The sequence below is a fragment of the Panthera tigris genome, chromosome B1, assembly GCF_018350195.1.
Source record: "Panthera tigris isolate Pti1 chromosome B1, P.tigris_Pti1_mat1.1, whole genome shotgun sequence".
NCBI lineage: Eukaryota > Metazoa > Chordata > Mammalia > Carnivora > Felidae > Panthera > Panthera tigris.
The window spans coordinates 59388242-59403316 of NC_056663.1; the positions used below are offsets into that span (position 1 = coordinate 59388242).

A 15075-nucleotide genomic window follows, 5' to 3' on the forward strand; every position below is an offset into this window, starting at 1 on the left:
GCTTTTTTGGGGGTAAATCTATCTGTTGCTTTAGTGATACAAGGCTTACTTTGATTTTTTTCTTCTTAAAGCTTACATATACTGATAATTTTTTTCTTAAAAAAATGTAGATTTTTTTAGACCTTTTTACACATGAAGTAATAATCCCTTGGTATCATCTAATAACTAAAATAAAATTTACTCTGTTAAATGTCATCTTACAGGTAGTCTATATGAATTAATTATAGACCAAAAATATACATATAAATACACAGATGCTGAAACTCAACTTTTGTACTTATACTGTAGAGAGAATTATGTTGGAAAATAAAATACTTCTGTGAAGAGTACTTTTTAAAACACATTTCTATAAACCTAGATTTAATACTCAAGTACCTTACATTTGTGTTCTGCAATCCCAGACGGAACCAGCAGAGGGACCCCAAATAATTTTAAAAACCTTTTCCATATTTAAGAGCTAAAACTTAAAATAAATAATGGGGCAAAAAACCAAAACAATCAAAAAAATTTTCAGAGCAGTGGTAATTAAACATTTCTGGCCTTGAGCTCCTTTGAGAAATTGGTGAAAGCTGTATCATATACATAATTTTGTATGCAATTTCAAAACTCACACACCTAATGAAAGCTGCCTCCCCAAGGACCCTGGGTTAAGAAGCCTTGCTGTAAAAAGGGTGAGAGAAGGATGTCACTCTAACCTTGGAAATGGGAGGAATAAAAGAGTAGATACATGACTACAAAATTTATATGAAAAAAGAATGAAGATAAATTATTAGGACATGTAACAGATTTAACACATTTACTACTTCAACAAAATTGGAAACTTAAAGGGAAAAAACCTCCCAGTGACTTTGTACAGTATGCTATATAGAGTTCTAAATAAAGAAAACATTTAGTAAAAATTTAAAAGAATGACAAAACAATATATAAACATCTAGTATATTTCATTTTTTTCCCCGATGTATGCTGGAAAACATTTTAAAGATGTATGTATACCTTACATAATTTCCCTAAAAGGAATTCAAGAGTCATGTCAGTGAGGGGAGAAGGGAAGCCAGAGATTTGCAGGCAATAACCAGCTCTTACTTTACAATCCATTCTGCAGAGTTTTCCTTCTTGAACAGTTAGGTCTCCAGGAGCCTGTAAGAAGTGAGGTCTGAAGAATCGCTCCTGAATTGGTTCGTTTTCATCTCCACTGTCCCTTGATCTAGAACGAGGCCTTAGCACAAGACAGATAATAAACAGATAGAAAGATGAAAGGAAAGGAAAGGAAGAAAACAAAGAGGGAGGGGGAGGGGAAGATAGAAGTTATTTTCAGACTCTCAGTCATTTATTTTTTTAATAATATGTGGAGCAATAATTTCCTTACCTAATTCTTACTCCTACAGTTTACACATAAAGTCAAAAAAGCAAAACCTTGTTCATCTCCAAGTTTATTAGAAATTTAATAGTCTGCTACTTTCTGGTGTTAAATAACTCTGCTATCCTAATTCTTAGAGCTAATATGAATAATAAAAGGGGAAATGGGAAAAAATGAAGTACTCTATATTAACCTATTTTTTTCCTAAATACTTTTGAAAGCTATATGAGAAGTAGCAGCAACTGCTGCTCACTTTTTGCCAAATCTTTTTCAGTAGTAATTACAACTTCCCACTATGATTTTAAATTTATAGGAAATTAACATTTCTTATTATTTTGTAAGAATTTCAGATCTTTCTAATCAAAATTCCTTTTCATATTAACCAGGAAAACAAATTATGTATTTTTTAGCTTTAAAATAAAATTGTGCAAATCTTCCAGATTCTGTGTACCTCTCTCACTTTTAAGTATGTTGCTAGAGGCACCTTTAAGAGCAATAAAATTTAAAGTAATTGCAGGGAAGATGTAAGAAAGGAACAAGATTGTCACTAATCACTAGAAGAGAAGTTTAAAAACATTTAACCAGAAAAAGTAGCACAAATGAAAGAGCAGTCTAATTAATAGGTCAGTAATTCCCAGTTTTAGATAGTTTCCTCTTCTCTAACTCCAGGTCTAATTTATGAACAAAATGCTTTCCTAGGCGACACTGGCACATGGACAGTCTTAAATGTATTGAAGACACAAGCGAAGCAGAAGAAAAAAAAATGCAAGAGCATGGATGTGGTACTAACTATGTTGTGTTTACATTCACACATACAGGCACAGGCTCCTGTGAACAGACACTGCCACAAACAAGTTAGAATTAGACCCATGTGTGTTTCAGAGCCAGAATTGTCTTCCAAATTGTTGAACAAAGGGCTCTGTGCATCCAGTCACGAGGAGGTGTAGAAACACCACTTGTTTGGTGCTTACCTTCTGTGAGCCTAACTTAGTATGCATTCTCTTCACCAAAAGTGTTTGCATCTGTGGCCTGTAGTTTACTGTCTGGGCTATTTGAGCATACTGTGTAAAACACCTAAATAGGAACCCAAGATGACAGGCTGGTTGACTTACCATATTCTTTTTTTAAGTGCAATATCCTTTCCTTGTCTCTGCCTACTGTTACTCCATCAACATCCTTGCACAAACTCAGGGTTAACTAGGACTAGAAAGCACACTCTATTGTTAGCAAGTATTTGTTGAGCATTTAAAATAGGACACACCTTACCTACAAAACTATCATCTAAAATAAACTCTTTAGAAGTGACTGAAATGTGAACATTAGGAAACTAGCTGATTTTAAGAAATCCAGTGGCAATAATTTGTCATGGGCAGTCTAGACAGCTGTTGGTTGGAGAAGTTTGGTTTTGAATATCTGTGTATCGTTTACTGGTATTTTCACATTAATGTGCTGCCATTTAAAGGTGTTGAGTCTTGATATCTTCATACATAAATTGGGCCCCAATTAACAAATTAGTGATAGTATATCTAACTGGGCTTAGCGACATTGGCAACCGTTTGTTCCTTTCCCGTTTCTGAATTGCAGACAAGAATAATCAGGGAGCTGTACGATGTATCATTTTAAGATTGTATTCACTTTCTTCTGTCTTGCAACTGTGTTCACTTTTGGGGTCCTATCACGGTTCTAGTAGTGTTGAATTTATAGTAATAACTGAAATGAAACCGTAGTAACACCTATGAGAAGCAACGTGTGAAATACCTTCTGACATGAGGATGGCCTGAGGGAGAGCGGGGACTGCGACCTCTTTGGTTTACAGCCTGTACCATTAGCCGTCCCGTACAACTGATGCGGCCCTGTCAGAGACATCAGGAAAAGAAATGATTTGCAAGCAAAACAACTACCCTTCAAGCACCACCGTGTTTACTGTCCTATTCTCCATAAGACATTATTTCTTAACCAATAAATAGACCATATTAGTAATGACACCAATCCCTCTCAGAAATGTACTTTCCCTGAGTTAAACTCCTCAGTGCCCTCTGTATTTAAGGAACTCAGTGACTAGGTCTGACTTAGGACTCTTAAAAAAGCTTTACTGTTTTATCTAGAATGGTCTTTAAATGACAATCCTTCATGAATTCATTGTAATCTGCTATGGTCTCCCTAAGACACAATGCTGGATTGTGAACTATGGCAGGGGGACATTACTCTCTTGCGATAATTCCATTTTCATGGTCGAATATCTATTGGTTGTAGCTAATTCTGAAATCAAATGAGATGATTTTAGTTTTCTAACATATCTTTTTAGTAATATATTTTTTAAATGTTAGTAGTGTCTCTTCCAAAAACCATACATTAAAGAGATGCCAGCATGATAAAATGAACATTATGTGAGAATACACATGGGGGTGTCAAGGAGAGTATAATGACCCATACGTAGGTCATCATATTCGCATGAAATGAGCAAAATCATGACTTAAAAACCAGTAGTAGTTAAATATCTAAAATATGTGTGTGTGGGGGGGTCATATGATATGGGCCTGTGTAATGAAAACCATATTTTCTCTCTCAGATTTTCTCTCTTAAAGTTGCTTGTCAAATTGAAAAATTGATAAATGTTCTCCTAGGATAGACAAAAGTAATACTTAGAGGACTCAGATGATATGAATAAATCACCACTGTTACTCTGGCTTTTTGGTTTAGCCCCTTCTTTTAATTTTTCCCCGATTACTAGCAGAGTGGCAAAATCAGTGATTTTCTTCTCTCACATCTTAGGAGAATGTGAGCAGCTGTACTTCTAAATTCTGATGATGGCCGGAAGGGAACGGCAAGAGAGGAAAAATGATAAGCAGATTATTAATGATCAGACTCAGTGATTTCTAGCTCATAGTGGATGAGCTGCCTTCATGTGCACTTAGAGTCAGAACTGACAAGTGAATCTCCTTTTGATTCCAAGTTGCCAGTACTGGCAGGTAACAGGAGCAAAGGTGTGCTGTATGCTTTGAGGAGCTGCTTTCTGAGTTCCAGCCGATGATGAACTACGTGAGGGGGGCACGGTGCTGGAGGGGACACACAGAAACCCCACAGCAGGACTCAGCGAAGGGCGGGAATCTAGTCAGCAGGGTTGTCAGGGTCTCCCCGCAGACTGGACTTCTCTGGGGACTTGACCGCTCCGAAAAGGCAAAGACACATAGTGCTGTAATACAGACAGGAGAAGAACCGGGGGCTATCAGATAGAAAGAGGTGGTCGTAAAGAAAGAAAACTGAAGAAGTGTTACCCCACTAGATATGTAACTTCCCCTGGCATTCACAGTACTTGCTACTGAGGTCATATTTAAACATGGCCTTTCTTGAAAATTTCCAAGGAGACATGAAGTAGAACATTATGAGGGGAATTCTTTAAGAAAAAATTTTTTAATGTTTGTTTGTTTATTTGTTAGAGAGAGAGAGATGGAGCACAAGTGAGGGGCTGAGAGGGGGAGACACAGAATCCAAAGCAGACTCTGAGCTGTCAGCATAGAACCTGGCGCAGGGCTTGAATCCACGAATGGTGAGATCATGACCTGAGCTGAAGTCACACACTTAACTCACTGAGCCACCGAGGCACCCCGAGAGGGATTATTTCTAATTTAGATTTGTTGCGTCTGAAGTTCAGGTCAGTTCTGTCATGCTAATCTCTTGCCAAACCCTTGGGAGGCCCCCCTAAGCCAGCCTGAAATCTGAAAATTAATTTTCTCTAACCCCTCTAAGTCTTATGCCTGCTACAGAAAATCTAGACGTGACTTGTTTAGAAGACCCCCATTAAAATTATGCAATCGATGCATTGTAGTAACTGATTTAACAAGTCAACATGTAAGATCCATGGTTCTTTTGGAAGCCAAAGGCAAGGAATTTTATATTTTGTTTTATACAAATAGCTTCAAAATTGTACTGATATGGGATATGACTTTCTTAGTATTTGCTTTGCTACTTAAGCAAATAATTTTAATCTGAATATCTTAAAATAGATTTATATAACTTGTATACATTTTTCCTCGTTGTGTAAAACCCAGAGGACCCACAAGGGAAGTTAACATTAAGTTATCATTTCTGTGGTTAGAGAAAGATGTAAGTTAAATTCAATCTTTAACCTTGAATTTGGGGAAGCAGAGAAAAAAATTTTCTCTAACCTGGATTTGAGTTTTGACTTTCCGAAGACTTTGGCCAAATCACCAAATTTGTTCAAGCCTTTGTTTCTTCTGTAAAAACCAGCGTACTATATTTGTCTCACATGGATGTTGTAAAGATTAAATGATGTAACCCAAGATGATCTTCATCTTCCAAATATCAAATGGTACTCGATGTCATAAGTTACCAAGTTACCATTATTAATCATTGCTGGTATTTTTACTGTGAGTCTGAGACATTATACATGCACAGACATGCACCAGGATGATTTTCAGGGGTCCCAACAGCTTGGTTGACTGCAGTAAATTTTTCCAAGTGGTTATACTTTGCCTGAGTATGCTTTTACCTCCCCCCCTTTTTAATTCCTTAAAATAACTCTTTTAATGAGTGTCTCCCCTGCCCCTCAGTGCTCTTAATGCTGGGATGAGCCTCAGACACCTTTGTATGACACTCCTTAGCTCTGGAGTCAGTCTAGGTTTGTAAACCAGTTCTGTCCCTTATAATTGAGTGACTTTAGGCAGGTAATTTAACCTCCTGAGTTTCCTCATCGATAAAGTAGGACCATATAGTTAATCAATCCTGCAGGGGTTCTTATGAAGATTAAATGAGTTAGTAGGTGTAAAGTACTTAGTATTATGTTTTGTACACAGTAAACACTCAAAATGTTAAATTATTATAGCACTGAATATGGATATAATTATCATAACAACCAGATGGACATGAAGCATCCCTTAGAATTGTTTTAAAAACACTTTTTTTCAAAAAAATTATTTTTTCATATGCAACAGGTTTTCTTTCTTCTTTCCTTCTCTCTCTCTCTCTCTCTCTCTCTCTTTCTTTCTCTCTTTCGGTATTAGGATATAATTTACTCCAAAGGAAAAACTTATGCTGTTGTTTGAAAGGTGCCAAGCACACTGCTATAGTCACTGTATTTATGTAATGGCTGCATTTGAGGTATGAGATAAAAGTTGTCCTACTCAACTCTAACCACTAGACTCCACTTAGGATAAACCCTGCCTCTTCTTCCATCTCCAAAAAATAACAACAGGTTGGTATACTGCTTTGTCAAGATTACACATTTCTACAGTGTTTTCAAGATTTCTACACTACCGCTTAGAACCATATACACAAATAGTGCCACAGAGTATCTTCCTAACTACCCAAATTTAAGAAAAAGGAATATGTCACCATTTGTCACGTTTTTAACTCCTACACCATCTTTCACTTCTGAACATAAAAGGGGAAGTCATGACCTTCAGGAAGCAGAATTGTTAGTTTGATAATACAGTATTATTGGCTAAATACATATTACTAATCAGTAAATGACCAGGAGCATTTAGAAAGCATCCAGGGCCGCCTGGGTGGCTCAGTTGATTAAGCATCTGACTTCGGCTCAGGTCATGATCTCACAGCTCGTGAGTTCAAGCCCCGCATTGGGCTCTGTGCCGACAGCTCAGAGCCTAGAGCCTGGAGCTTGCTTCAGATTCTGTGTCTCCTTCTCTCTCTGCCCCTCTCTGCTCATGCTCTGTCACTCTCTCTCTCTCAAAAATAAATAAGCATTTAAAAAAATTAGAAAGCACCCAAACTCATAAGCTGTATAATTTTGATATTTTTAGTTAGAAAAAAGATCCCAGAATTCACTGTAACACTGTTGAAAGGATGCCTCTGGTGTATGCAACTGAAAGTTCAGATTTTTAAGTCTGACCATCTTATTTATGAAGGTCATACAAAATTTTAATCATATTAATGTGCAAATGAACCCCAGTAATCCTTGTGACTGCTGGGCTCTGACGGACATTAATGCTGCTGCATTTGCTTTTAACTTTCTCATTTCTATCTACTTTATTATTAACACATGAAGGAGTAATGGAAGTGAATGTTTAAAGTTTGAAATGAGCCAGGAAACCTTATAATGCTAAAACAAAACACAAGCAAACCAACTTCTTAAATTTAATTCAGCTGTGTGTTACTTTTCTATTCCAAACAAATCCACAGAGTTTAAAGCTATAGAACAAGTAATAAGCTTGAATTCTTAAAGTGATTATGTATTAAACATTCAGCTTGTAAAGATTATTCATGCCTCACGCAAAGCCAATTATTTGTATAATATGGAAATAACATTTATATTTCCTAGCTTATGAAATTTAACTGTGGCACACAGGTCTTTATATAAGCTTGCCACTTGTATACATAATGCAACTTGAGGAAACATCAAATTGCAAAACAGCCCTTCCAAACTCCAAGTGCAACACAGCGTAACTTAGCAACACAACAAAAAGTAAAACATTCATGTTTAGATTTACTTGCGTCTTAAACCGAGTGTGCGATCCTCATTTTGGCATTGTGTTTGGTGTCGCACCGCACAATCACTCATTGTTTCACTAAACTATGTGACTGCTTTGGTCTCTCATGAATTGCCAGAGCCGCACACATGGCGTGTGATACACAGTCCAGTATGTGCTTGGAGCTGTGGGTTCCATCCCAAGTAGAATTTGGATGCAGTCAATAATATCTAACGTGTTTCTTATTCCCCAAAGATTAACCCAGGTGGAAAAATATTCTATAAAATATTCTGGTAACCTTTAGTATTTCTCTCTTTCCTTGGTTCTCACCCTTTCTCCCGGCTGCTTTGTGTAATTATTTTCCACTGCTCAGGAAAGCCCTGCCGTCTGTGTTTCATTACTGAACTCATTTTTCCAGGCCAGCCTTTTCCTCTTTCCCTTGGTCATTCCACGTCATGTACAGTCCAGTGTACCAGAAAAAAATAGAAGGAGCTGTCTCCCTTTCAAACCAAATGCTTTTAAAGTGTGAAAAAAAAGTTTAAGGTAACTAAATGGCATCAAGGAATTGGGGAATCAACTTAAGTTTTCTTTTGACTATATGTTATGCCTTCATGATTAGTGTATCCTGAAAAATTCAGCTTTGACTCTGTAAATGTTTTCCAGTGCCTTATTATCATGCTTCTTTTAAATCAAATTACAAGAATGGCAAAATACTTCAATATACAATAAAAGATGTTATAAAGTAGAGATGAAATAAAACACTGTTAGACATTTCTATTATGGTATTCCTATAGCAACAAATGATAATGGTCTGCTGTTTGTCATGGTTTAAATACCTCTTTGTCCTTCTAATGAATGGTAGAGTTTGTTCCAATTTCTAGGTGATAACTCACAAAACCTACATGTGGCATATTTGCACATACTTGCTCAGTATTGAAGACGCCAGGAGAGGAAAGGAGTTTTACTCTCGAAACTAAAATCAACCAGGCAACATGCTGAGACTTGGAATGGCATGTAATACCAAGTACCCTAAATCTAAAAATTCTCTCACAGCAATTTCAATCTGAGGCCTGCGTGCCCACTTTTAGGATTTCCTCAGATTCTCTTCACAAGTTCCCCCTCCTATGCCTGCCCCTGGTCCTTAGGTAGAAAAGGAGACTTAATTTAGCCTCACCCTCTTTAAGTTCGAATATTGGGTGGATCAACTCACACTGAGAGGTAGTTGGAATTCTTGGTATCAGGAAGTGCTCTGGTTACTGTGGCCTCGGAGCTCTTTGAATCTTTTGCTCCCTCTGACAGACCCAGGGCAGTCACATTACTGTTTGCTGAAATCCCAGGTGAGATGGGACATTCTGTTAGAAGGGCTGGGCTTTTGGCAACCTGATGTAAACTGGTGCACTTCTCATTCCTTTGTCTCCTCTTCAAAGGGTAGAGGCCAAGATTGAGAGAGAGTTAACGGAGGGACTTACCCCGGGGCTTGGTTAAAGCAGCAGAATTCGCTGGGGGCTGGGGACTGAGATGAGGGCCCTGAGCGTGCTGGGAGCAAAGCCACTTCCCAGCTTCCTGTGTGGCTCCCGTCAGCTGTGCTGTGGGTGTGGCCGGGTCTCCTGCTCCCAGCTCCCTCCACCCAAGCCCACAGCTGTGGCAGTTGTGGCACGGTCACATCTGCTGCCTGACTCCTTTCCCATGGGGGTGGTAAGGAGGAGAAGCCAGGAGGTCAGAAGACCACACACCAGCAACATGTTGGGTAGAAATTCCATCCTGAACTGACTTGCCTACTCTCTAACAGTTCTGTACGGGAGTATCTAGAAACAGAACTGATCCTTCACATCCTGATTCCACAGGCTCCTGCCAACGTTTAGGGCTGCTGCTTTAAGACAGGGTTATTAGTGTCTCTGAATTAAAATAATGACAATAACTAGCTTTTACCAAAAGCATATTATATGCCAGGTAAACCAAGTATATTATTTAAATCCCTATTATCACTCTTATTTCACAGAAGAGGAAATAGGCACAGAGAAATTATGCCACTTGCTAAAGGTCACATAGGTGGTGAGTGGCAGAGGTAGAAATTCAACTCAGATCTGTCTGATGCCAGAGTTCATGCTCTTAACCCCTGAACGACACCATTTAGGCTCTTCGGTAGCATCAACCCTGTCCGACATTTCTGGCCTTTGTGGTGTTATTTCTTTCCCTTCCTCCTCTTCTGTATTACAAAGGGGATCTTCAGCAGCCCTCCTGTATCTAATGACTTCAATAGATGTCGAATGACTTCAACTAGTTTGTCAGTAGTTTAAATGCTCAGAGGCTGGCACGCAGTCTCCAACTCTGCACCCTGCCATTGGCCGTGAGCAGCAAGTCCTTCCCCGTTTAGAACTTTTCCATATGTAAAACTAGGTTAGTATAATTTGAAGAAGACTAGAAACAGACTCATAATTGCAATTTTACATTTATGTTCTTTGTTCTATAAAACCGCTGACTCCAGTAACAGTTTAAAACACTCGCTAGGAAAAATGCCTCAAAATTAACATCGGGACCAGCACTGGGGAGTGCTGGAACACAGTTAATTCGATCTCCATAATATATCCCAGGCTTTCTAGGGGACAGAGGAACAAAGGACCCAGCATGAAGAAAAAGTCTGGATTTTGTGGAGTTCTCTATTATTTTAATTAAAGGCAGAAAATTGAGAATTGAAATTTGTTAATAATATTGAAGGAAACATACTGAAAATACAATAAGAAAAAAAAGCAAGTTCCACTTCTGTTCCCCTGTTCCCTCAAATCCTCCAAATATGAACACAAATAAGTATTAAAATGTAACTTTCAGTAAGAGTTGCGCTTTTGACTATTTTTCAAGGTGATGGTCATGTATTCACCGATTGAAAAATTGGAACCTGGAGAAAGTGCATATTTACCATGGAAACTGTGACAGTGAAGTCGGCTGTGCTCCCTCACAACCTGATTTGTGGAGAATTCGAGTTCCATTCTAATCTTAGTAGTATTGCAGAAACAGATGTTTATATGACAATGTAATATTAGGACAAACATTGCGCAAACTGTTAGAGGTCTGTAAGCTTTGCTGAAATTATTTGTATCATTTTCTAACATTTCATGCTTCCTTCTAAAGAAATAATGAAATATGGAATGATATAAATAGATCAGAGATTTAAAAAACATAACTGGACAATCTTCATTAGTTCTATAATTGTTAATTTTAGCTTCTTTTTTTTTTTTTTTAAAGTGACTTCTGCTGACTTTGTAAAATTACCCTGTCACCTATGGAGGTCTTAAGGTACAGAATCACTCCTTACTCACTTTTGCATCCTCTGTACCCAGCAAAGTGTATCAAATATATGCGGTACTCAAAAAGGAATCTGCAGGCTTGAACTGGGGACTTGGTACCAGTAGCTGCCTGTTAAATTCTAAAGGAGTCAGCTGGTTTTTTGACCCTAAATCTAAGGGCAAATACAAGAGAAAACATTTGGATGGAAACAAATAATCCTGAATGCCATATGTAGGTGCTATCAAAATTATAATTTATCTACACTTATATACGACTTAAATTCCAGTGAATTAAGTGTATCTGTATTTCTTTTAAATATCTTACTTTTTTGAGGATTTTTACTACAGCATATTTATATATGTCACTCACTACACTTTTCTCCTTTTTTTTCCTTCATAGAACTTAATCCCATCTGAAATTATATTATTTATGTATTTGTTTACTGGCTTACTTTCTATCTCAGGACTTTCTTCTGTCCAGCACTGCAACCCCATCACCTGCATAAGTGTACCTATGAGGCCCTCAGTAATATTGGTGGAAAGAATGCACGTCTACACTGGAATTACTCATGTGGAAAACACCTGATGAAACAGATACTAATAAAGAATTTTTCTATCTTCTGAAATCAAGATGGATGTAAAATTTGGGAAAATCATTTCAAGTCAAAGAAATAAGATTCTACCTTTTTAATTAAACAGTTCCTTTCTTCAAATAAATGCCTGTAAGCACTATGCACAGAACTGAAGCCAGACCTATACCCTTAATCTTTACCTGAGGGTTTGCAGCCATAATTGTGTAATTGCCATCATCATCTAGGGTGGAGGCTGTGGTATGGAGAGAGCAGGTCCCGTCAAGATCTCTTTGAATGGTGTAGTGATCATTCTTTGGAGAGATCTGCTTTCCATCTTTAAACCAATAGATCTGTGAAAGGAAACAATGATTAAAGATTAAGGATGTGTATAGTATTACTCTGTTTGGGGGACTGATAAGGAATAACTGTGTGGTCTGCAGAGCTGATCTGAGTTTTCATGTTAAAATGTTAAACACAACATCTGAACAGGAAATTGATTTTTGAGTGAAAAAAGTAGGTGAGAAACAGGTTTAATTCTATTTTAGTTTTTAAAAATGATATATCTTGGGGTGCCTGGGTGGCTCAGTCGGTTGAGCATCCGACTTCCGCTCAGGTCATGATCTCGCGGTTCGTGAGTTTGAGCCCTGCGTCGGGCTCTGTGCGGACAGCTCAGAGCCTGGAGCCTGTTTCAGATTCTGTGTCTCCCTCTCCCTCTGGCCCCTCCCCTGCTCATGCTCTGTCTCTGTCTCTCGATAATAAACGTTAAAAAAAAATTTAAAAATGATATATCCTTATATTTAAAAAAGTATGTATGTAAGTAGGTATTCACATATTACATAATTTTTTACATATTATTTATCTGGAGGGATCTAGATTGAACGTTGACAGTAATAACTTCTGGGGTGGCTTCACAGGCATTTTCCATTTTTGCTTCTATTTTCCAATGTACTGAATTAAAATATATTACTTGTAAAGGTAAAAAGGTATTTTATTTTATTTATTTTAAAAAAAATTTTTAATGGTAATTTTTGAGACAGAGGGAGACACAGAATCCAAAGCAAGCTCCAGGCTCTGAGCTGTCAGCACAGAGCCCGACGCAGGGCTTGAACTCAATTGTGAGATAGATCATGACCTGAGCCAAAGTTGGATGCTTAACTGACTGAGCCACCCAGGTGCCCCAAAAAGGTTATTTTAGAGAACAATAACAGACTCCTTACTCCATTCCACTGAACTGTGTTAGACAAAATAGCAGTGAGGAGTGAGCAACAGTTAAGGGTTGGTGGTGGGTGGAGGCCTACTGTTTTCATTCTGGGCCAAGGAGCATATGCTCAAAGTTGAGTGTTTGTCAGTTCTCCCCACTATGTTAAGGAAAACACAGTAGTATTTAAACTTACAATAATTTTCAATAATATTTTAACTTGGTTTGATAGAAAATTAAATGTGAAGAATAAAGTAAAAATAAATCTGGACTAAATAACACATTTTAAAACGGTCCAGTTACCTCTTCCCTAGGTCCTCCTACCTTTTGTCACCTTTAAATAAAATCACTGGCCGGCGGATCCCTCATGATTTAGTTATTATTTTAGACGGCTGAGAAACAGGGCCATCATGATGAATCACAGTGCCAGCAGCCCTACCATGGCCTAGATGCAGAACTAACGCCTGCATCATCCCGCCTCCAGACTTCTGGCTAGGGAACTAAACAAATCCCCCTCTCTAAAGCCACAACAAGTTCTCTGTTGTCATCTGTGTTCCTTGCAAACTCAAGCTTTCCTAACTCATTCCTAACAGAAGAAACCTCCTTTAGAGCCTTCAGTTTTTAAAATGAGCTTCTTCCTTAATGTAAATCAGAATGCACATTGAGACCACAACTGGCATTCAAATTCAACTCTCTATCAAAGCTTCTGAATCTGAAAAATCTTTCCAAAACATACATTTCTAAGAAAGGACGGGCTAGAAATATATGGCACTAAATAAGGGCATGAATAATCGGGATCTGACTGCTGTAACTCTTCCAACCCCCATTTTTCAATTAGCTCTAAATTTACAGCCTATATTGTTAATCCGCAGAACTAAAGATGAATCATCAACTAGACTAATAACTCTCAGTCTTAAAAATTAAATTATGTAAAGCATGATACTTCATAATTATCATTCTCTGCTTGGTGGTTTTATTATTTCTGATGGAACCCAGAAGCTGTGATTAGAACACAGTTTCCTCCTTTTGCATTCTGGCCACTATGCCAGTTCTTCAGAACTGTTTCTTTCCTTTAATCCTATTCCTCACCTCTGCTACATCTGGACTACAACTTTCAAATGAGAATTAGGAAACAGTCCAACAATTTTACCAAGACTGTTGATGGAGAGGGAAAGGGAGGATATACAAGATGAAAACAGGGTGAACTAGAAACGCCTTTCAACCTTCTCATGTCTCAGTCAGAACAAGCATGTAAAAGGCAGAATTTTTTTTTTTTTAAACATAAGCTAAAAGAAAGGATGTATTTTTTGGAACATGCTGAATATTCCACACTTTGATAGGGAGGGAAGAAAAAGAGCAGCAGTGAGGACAGGAGGAAGGAAGGGGAAGGAGGAAGGAAAGGTGAAGAAGAAAATCTAACAATAAAACGTTCTTAAAAAATTAAGCCTTAAAGCTGTGGAACATTGAAATTCATACCAGAAATGCAAAATTATGTTAAAAACAACAGCTCATCTTTCTGGTGAACATGGTGTTTTTTAAAATAAGAATCGGTGATCTTAGAACTTAAGCAATGATCTTAAGCCTTGAGTAAGATTTAAAAATAACAAGGGATTTGTGAATATTTTGGAAGCTTAAGATATTTGGAAACAACAATATCTTGTTGAGTTTCATTCATAAGCTGCAAATTTATTTTTAGTATGTGCATTGGATATCATATTTGTGAATACACAGCAATTATCCAAATCATGTCAAGAATAAAGAAGCTTTCTCTAACAACAGTTTACTTTAAAAGTCTCATTTTATTAGGAGGGGGATACGTATGTAAAATTTTAACGCTATTTTCTTTGCTTTTTTTTCTATGACACCACTGTTAAACTTTTAATTTCAGTGAGTGTATTTTCCCTTCTATATGCTTATTGTACAAATTTGCCTGGTCTTTGGTAATGTCCTGTTTTTTTCATTGAAGTTTCTATTTCTTTTAAAATTGTTTCAATCATTTTAAACATAGGTATTTTACAGTTTGCTTAAGATTGCCCAACACTGCACAATACTTAAGCTTCTATTGTCTTGTTTCTTGTGCTATTGATTCTCCTTATTGTTGCTTATTTTCTCCTATGGTCTGTAAGTTTTTACTGTGAATTTCTTTTTCCTCCCTCTAACTCTACAGAAGTTTGATATGACCCAAATTGTGAGAGTGTTGTATAGGGCAGTTTTTGCTTGC

At 37.5% G+C, this 15075-nt stretch overlaps 2 protein-coding genes across 3 annotated transcripts in view; one reads left to right on the plus strand and one right to left on the minus strand.

The window, feature by feature from the left end:
- CBR4 (carbonyl reductase 4) overlaps window positions 1-11888 on the plus strand; it is a 97439-nt gene extending 85551 nt beyond the window's left edge. The window contains exons 5-6 of one of the 2 annotated variants that reach the window (XM_042983658.1): window positions 11044-11094; window positions 11549-11626. In XM_042983658.1, the coding sequence (XP_042839592.1) occupies window positions 11044-11093 (50 nt within the window). In that variant the 3' untranslated portion in view covers window position 11094; window positions 11549-11626. Of the gene's footprint in view, window positions 1-11043; window positions 11095-11548 lie in introns of both variants that reach the window. The other variant, XM_042983656.1, reaches the window with a different exon arrangement.
- The window catches only part of PALLD (palladin, cytoskeletal associated protein), a 268198-nt gene that overhangs the window by 8768 nt on the left and 244355 nt on the right, over window positions 1-15075 (minus strand). Inside the window, exons 14-16 of the mRNA XM_042983655.1 lie at window positions 11857-12006; window positions 3116-3210; window positions 1084-1216 (exon numbers count right to left, since the gene is read on the minus strand). Coding sequence (XP_042839589.1) covers window positions 1084-1216; window positions 3116-3210; window positions 11857-12006 — 378 coding nt within the window. The remainder of the gene's footprint in view (window positions 1-1083; window positions 1217-3115; window positions 3211-11856; window positions 12007-15075) is intronic.